Below are 6777 nucleotides of genomic sequence, written 5' to 3'. Positions count from 1 at the left end.
ACATCTTGTGTTGTGCAACCAGTACAGAACATTTTTAGTTTCTTAATAGTGTACTGAAGATAACAAATATATTTCATTTGTCCCTGATGCTCAGGTTTTCTTTCTGTCTTTTTTTAAATTTAGTTGACAAATCACGACCACCCTCATCAAGCCCTTCTAGTATCATTCGTCGTACGTCATCACTGGATACGCTTGCAGCACCCTACCTAGCTGGGCAGTGGCCTCGTGATAATCATGGACAAACTGTTCCATGTATGAGGGACAAAGCCACACAGGTAAGAGCTTCTTAAATATTGCATATTTATTTTCCAAACTTACTTGATCATAATTTCTCTTTATTTGCTAAGCCCTCCCCCACCCCCCGGTTCTATTTTCACCCTTCCTTTCTTGGGGAAAGGGGCAGGAAGAGAACCTCTGTTTTTCTGTCTATCCTTCAGCAGATAAATATTGATTATATTTTGTACCAATTTTTTTTATGCCTTGGGCATCATAGACAAGGTTCTGAGGCTGGAATAAATATTGCATGACATTTTATTGTGTAACTTCTGAATTTATAGCAGGAGTTGTTACTGACACCTATACTTAGGTTACCACGAAACTTTCTGTTATGAAGGATTCTTGCTAGGGGTGCACTGATAAAGATATTTTTGGCTGATACCGATGGCGAATTATTAACCAGCCATAATTGGCTGGTACTGATCCGATAGCTGGTATGCAGCCTGGCAGCTTGGAGAGCAGCATGCAGCCAGTAAGTGCGGAGGAAAGGAGTGTGTCGGGGTGGGGTGGGGGGCAGGAGGGGTACACGTCAAGGACTCCATGGTGAGGGAGGGAGTGGGGCAAAGGCAGGCGCTGCCCAGTCGGGGCACGGCGTGAGACAGGGCTGCAGGCAGCTCGTCTGGGGGGGACCACCACTGCTGCGCACACACCGAGGGGGAGGCATGGGGGGAAATGTGCCCCCCAGATTTTTGTGCAGGGTGAGGGCAGGGGAGGGGGGTGGCAACGCTGGGAGGGGAGGCTATGGGGTGGGCTACAGCCCCCCAAAATTCACTGTAGCCCCCTGGCCCAGCCTCCCTGGCGGGAAGAGGCTGGTGCAGCCCCTGGCCCTGAGCCCGCAGTGGGCAGCCTACCCTCACCCCACATGCAAATCCAGTGGGCAGGTGCTCCCCATGCCTCCCCTGGGGGTGTGTGCAGCAGTGGGGACTAACCCCCATACCCCTTGCACCTTGAATGAGCTGCCAGTGGCTCTGTCTTGTGCCCTACCCCAGCCCCTGCCCCATTCCCTCCCTCTCTCACCGTGGGAGCCTCTATCTGCTCTCCTACCCCCCACGCCCCTTCCCTTCCACAGACTTACTGGCCAGACATTGCTCTCCAAGCTGCTGTGCTGCATTCCTAGCTGCATGGATGTTGCCTCTGCATGCATATTGGTGACATGATCAGCCACGTTGGCCAAAATAAGCTAATTGCCAATAATGTCAATTTTACTTTTATTGGCACTGATACAATACGGGCTGATATATTGGTGCACCTCTAATTCTTGCAACCTTTATTTTGAGAAGCATTGCTCCCTCTACTGGGTTTTTTTGTTTTTGTTTGTTTGTTTTGGCAACAGTTCTTTGACATTTAGTTAAGCAAACTCTTAGGCTATAAAAGTAAGTTTTAGTTATCCTAGAAATTCATGTTCTGATTTTAACTGAATTGTTGATCATGCAAATTGCTCCTGTACTTCTCTTACTCAGTCAAGTTTAGCAACTTCCCCAAAACAGTAAACTTTCTAAAAGAGCCAAGGGGGTACTCTTCGTATAAAATCAGCACTCTGATGCTAGTGTCTCATCCTCTTTTTTCTGAGAGCCAAACTTGGGCTTGAGCTCCATGCAATGCCCTTGAGCTCCTAGGATGGAGGAGAGAGGGAAGCAAGACTCAAACTGTAAATCCCTGCCCTGAAATATGATACCAGAAACAAGCCCTCTTGCAATTCCAAGGGTATGTGTAGATAATCTAGAAGTGATTGTAGCATGTGTAGGCATACCTGAGTTAATCTAACTCGAGTAACAATGTAGGTGAAGGTGTGGCAGCACTAGCTTCAGTGCACCCAGATTTGACTATGGATAGAATTTGTCTCTCGTTAATAAGATGTAGCAGAAAGTGTGTAATTGTAAAAGACTAATTTCCCAGGTGTGCATTGGGGAACAGGGGGTTGCAAAAGAATAGTACAACCTGCAAACAAAAGAAGAGATGGGGAAGAACCTAAGGTTCACACCAGTTCCCAAAAGAGGAATTGTGACTGGTGCTTCTTAGCAAGAAAAATCAACAAGTTGGTCACCAGAGTTGATTTAGCGAAATTTTGTCACAATTTCACGATTTGCATGGAAACGACGATTTTGGGCAGGTTCTGTGAAAAAGTGTGGGCTCCACACTTTTCGCCAGTTCCCTGAAAAAAAAAAAAAACTTTCCAAAAGTAACATTTTTGTCCTTGTTAAATTAAACATGGTTTAAGAACAAAGATTGGGTTTAAATTAAATGAAAAGGTTAAGACAGTTCAGCCAATAACATTTCAGTATGCAGATATAATAGCCAGCTGTGCTGGATGACTGGAGAGACTGCCCATGATGTCACAGTTTTGCATTCCAGCAAAGAGGTGTTGTAAGGCAGCAGCAAGAGATTTTTGTCCTTGTGGTCACTGTGGTCCAGCCGCACAGCCTGCTGGTGGAGGGGAGCTGCTGGCATGGCAAGATGGCTGCCACTTCTTGCCTATGATTGGGTTCAAGGGATGTCTGTCATATGGACAGTCAGCAGTGATGGGCAGAACCTTTGACAGGCAGCCCTTGCCAGCCAGTCAGTGGTGAGGGGCAGGGCCTGCCATGCTTTGCCCATGACAATGGCTACCAGCCCCATGGTCTACCTGCAAAATCAGCCAGCAGCTGCCTCGAGTTCAGTAGACCCCTAGTCATTTGCCAAGAGCAGGGATGCAAGATGTATACATGAGGCTAAATAAGATTTATCATAGAAGCATGGAAAAATCAGCTGTGTGTATCAAGAGAAATGGCACTGTTTCTTACTGAAACAGATCAAGGAAAACTGACCCAGACTGGAAAGATACTAGATGTGGAGACTGGTGACTTCTCTGGTAGAAGACTTTTAGTCCCTAGAGAGAGAGGATAAAGGCAAGACATGAAGATGAAAATGAATTGATAGCTTAAAGACTGGTGGTCTGAGGAAGATTTCAGAATGTTTGCCATCTGGGAAGCATTCTTGATAAAGGAAATTGACCTGAGTTTTGGACTTAACTAATTTTCTTAGCTAAGGCTGACACAATTAAGAACTTTGAACTTTTAAAAGGGGGTTGGAGGAGAACCACATACTGTCAACATCTCTTTTTGATATGCAGGTGAAGGAAAACAGGGTGAACAGGGCTGAAGTAAAAGTTAAATGAACTACAAGGACAAAGTACTAATCTTAATGAGAAGTTAAGTCAGGCGATACAGGTACTGAGACGTCTCAACCTAATCTGCCTAGGAATTTTGATGAGGACAGAGAAACAGCTGAGAAGTTGGTATGTTAATGCAAGGATCCTGTGCAACAGGAAGATGGATCAACTAGAATTGCTGCTCCACATAATGAAACTGAATAGTATAGGGTAACAGAAACATGGTAGAATAGCATAGTGGATATTGATATTGAAGGGTATGTCTTGCTTTTTAAGAAAAATAGAAAAAGGGGGAGCTGGTGAGCTTTGTATGCTCATAATAGAATAGGTTCTGAACAGTAAAATAATAGATGGAATCTTACCATGTTATGGTCTGATTTTTTTTTTTTATTTTTTTTTCCTGGGGAAGGATAGTTAGAGGTTGCCAGTGATAAGGATCTGGTATAGAGGCTTCAGATCAGATTTTGATATGGGCAAAGTACTTGCAATACAAAAGAGAGAGCAAAGGGTTCTGTGATGAAGGAATACTAACTTCCCAGAAATAGATTGGTGAACAAATAACAGAAAAAGCCCAGTCCATTCCTGTGTGTGATTTTTTTCTTCACTAAATAGCAGTGGAATCAAGACCATAAATCATACCATAAATAGTAGTAACCCTGCCCCATGTTAAAGCCCCCCATCTTCCTCCTCCTCCTCCTTCCCCCTCGCCTCCCCACCAGTGGAAGCAGCAGCCGGGAAGCAGGGAACTCCTCACTCCCCAGCTGCCACTTCCATGGGGACCGGGTCCTAGCTGCACACTGGCCTTTTAAAGGTGCAGAGTGCTGTGAGCCCTGCATCAGGGAGAGCTCCCAAGTGCTGAGCTCACAGATCCCTAGTTCTTTAAAAAGCAGGCGTGTACCTATGACCCCAGGTGTAAATACTCAGATGCCTGTAAAAGTGCCCATGGAAGGTGCTTCTCATTCTGCAGCTGCACAAATGGCTTTAAACTGCCTTGCCCTGCAGCTTGCATGTAGGTTGCAAGGCAAGGCAGGAAATCTGATTATGTTGAGGGAGCTCTGCAGGTTCCCAAGGTGGGGCTCCCCAGTGCTACCGATAGGATTTATAATGAGCTGGGCTTCTAAATATAGTAAGGGTTAAAATGAGGTAATTGTTTTGGGTGCTTTCAGAGTTCTTCCAGAATAATAATTTTCTTTCCATTTCTAATGCTGTAGAAAACATCTGTGATAGACAGTTATAATAAAAGAACTTGTGCTCTTATTTTATTTTAAATTCTAGCTGATGCAGGCAGGATGATGCTGTGTACTGAAAAAAGTAAAAAGCTAATAGTAGCAATTCATTAAAAATAGTGCAAGTATTGGGAGGGTGTGAGGGTCAAAATACTCTTAAAAGGAAAATCTGTTCCTGCATCTCAGTTTTTTGCTCAAAGTATTGTAGTGTAAATTGCTTTTTGTAAATACAGGAATAACATTTAAATGAAGGATTCTGGCTTACGCAATTTTATTTCTGTGTATTAGTGGTTTTATTGAGGGAGTTAAAAATGTACACACATAGGCTTGCAGTTGGAGACTTGATACATTTCAGGTTCAAAATACTAAGAGGTTTGTGGATTTGCTCTCTTTTTTTTTCCTCTTGCTCATGGCAAGAAACTGGTTTTGGCTAACTTATATACATTTTCATCATTTAAATGTGAGCGTCAAAACAAGTTTTAATCCAGTTAAAATAAATTAGACATGGTTTAAGTACAAAGATTAGATTTAAATTAAATGAAAAGATTAAGACAGTTCAGCCAATAAAATTTCAGTATGCAGATATAATAGCCAGCTGTGGTGGATGACTGGAGAGACTGCCCATGATGTCACAGTTTTGCATTCCAACAAAGAGGTGTTGTAAGGCAGCAGCAAGAGATTTAAAAAAAAAAGCCAGAGGGGAGGATTGGAGTATGCAAATGAAATAAATCTTGTGTAGTAGACTTTAGGGCAGCCTATCAAAAGCCTGCTATTGAGTGTTCTTTTCTGTTGCACAGCAACAAAGGAATAACAGTAAATTTGCAAGTGCATACATATGAGAACAATAAAAGATGAGCAAGAATTATAGCTGGTCATCAGTATACAGTCTAGTTTTTAAATTGATACAACATATCTAATGTTGTTTATTACACTAGAGGGAGAGGCCAGTGAATAATTGATTGCGCAGCTAAGATATTTACATTTATGTAAATGATGTATATTATATAAAGAATGACAGTATTAATACAAATGTATATACTGGATATCATAGGGGGAAGATAGATACGGGATATTATTAACAATAAGATTCTAGAAGCTCTAGCCAAGATGAAACCTTTTTGTGCAAAGCATTTTAGAGGCATAGAAAAGGTGGCTTATGCCCCAGAAGTTTCCTATCTAGAAATCAGGTAAGTAGATATAAACAACAAGTTAAGCAATTTGTCAGGAATCAGAAATAAAGCACTGACAGATTTAGTTTCCCTGCTTCTCTCCTTTTTATATAGCAGCTCTCTGTGTTGCAACAGGATTCCTGTACCATCATTGTTCATTCATTATCATCTATTTTTTTGCCCTGGGCCCAGTATTGCATAGATTTCATAGATATTCGGGCTGGAAGGGACCCCGGAGGATCATCAAGTCCAGCCTGCTGCCCAGGGGCAGAAAGTCAGCAGGGATCATAGGATCCCAGCAAGATAAACATCCAAATGTCTCTTGAAGGCGTTCAAAGTGGGTGCTTGAACCACCTCCAGTGGCAGTCTGTTCCAAACCTTGGGGGCTCGGGCAGTAAAGAAGTTCTTCCTTATGTCCAGCCCGAATCGGTTGCGGTGGAGTTTGTGACCACTCAATCTTGTCGTCCCTTGAGGCGCTCTGGTGAACAGACATTCCTTCAGGTTCTGGTGAACAACCCTAATAAACTTATAGGTGGCTATAGTTTCATAGTAGGTAGGGTGGGAAGGAACCTGAGCAGATCATCAAGTCCAACCCCCTGCTCTGGGCAGGAAAGAATGCTGGGTAATTATCAAGCCCCCTTTTGAAGACACCTAGGGTAGGAGCGAGCACCACTTCCCTTGGAAGTCGGTTCCAGCTCCTAGCCACCCTGACTGTGAAGTGTAGCGCCTCTTGATATCTGGCCTGAATCTACTCTCAGTCAACTTATGGCCATTATTCCTCGTTATTCCCGGTAGTGCTTGGGGGGAACAGGGACTCTCCCATAGCCTGCTGGTCCCCCTTGGCCAGTTTGTAGATGGCCACCAGATCCCCTCTCAGCCTTCTCTTGTGGAGGCTGAACAGGTTCAGGTCCCATAGCCGCCGCTCGTAGGGCCTGCCTTGCTGCCCCCTGATCATGCA

At 43.8% G+C, this 6777-nt stretch overlaps 1 protein-coding gene across 1 annotated transcript in view; it reads left to right on the top strand.

Annotated features, from left to right (window-relative positions):
• The first annotated feature begins 71 nt into the window (after window positions 1-71).
• The window catches only part of FAM117B (family with sequence similarity 117 member B), a 58582-nt gene continuing 51876 nt past the window's right edge, over window positions 72-6777 (top strand). Inside the window, exon 1 of the mRNA XM_019523498.1 lies at window positions 72-275. Coding sequence (XP_019379043.1) covers window positions 87-275 — 189 coding nt within the window. The 5' untranslated portion in view covers window positions 72-86. The remainder of the gene's footprint in view (window positions 276-6777) is intronic.

This window comes from Gavialis gangeticus, unplaced genomic scaffold (genome assembly GCF_001723915.1).
Source record: "Gavialis gangeticus isolate Ggan-Ray unplaced genomic scaffold, GavGan_comp1, whole genome shotgun sequence".
Classification (NCBI taxonomy): Eukaryota; Metazoa; Chordata; order Crocodylia; family Gavialidae; genus Gavialis; species Gavialis gangeticus.
This window is presented reverse-complemented; position numbering and strand designations above follow the sequence as displayed.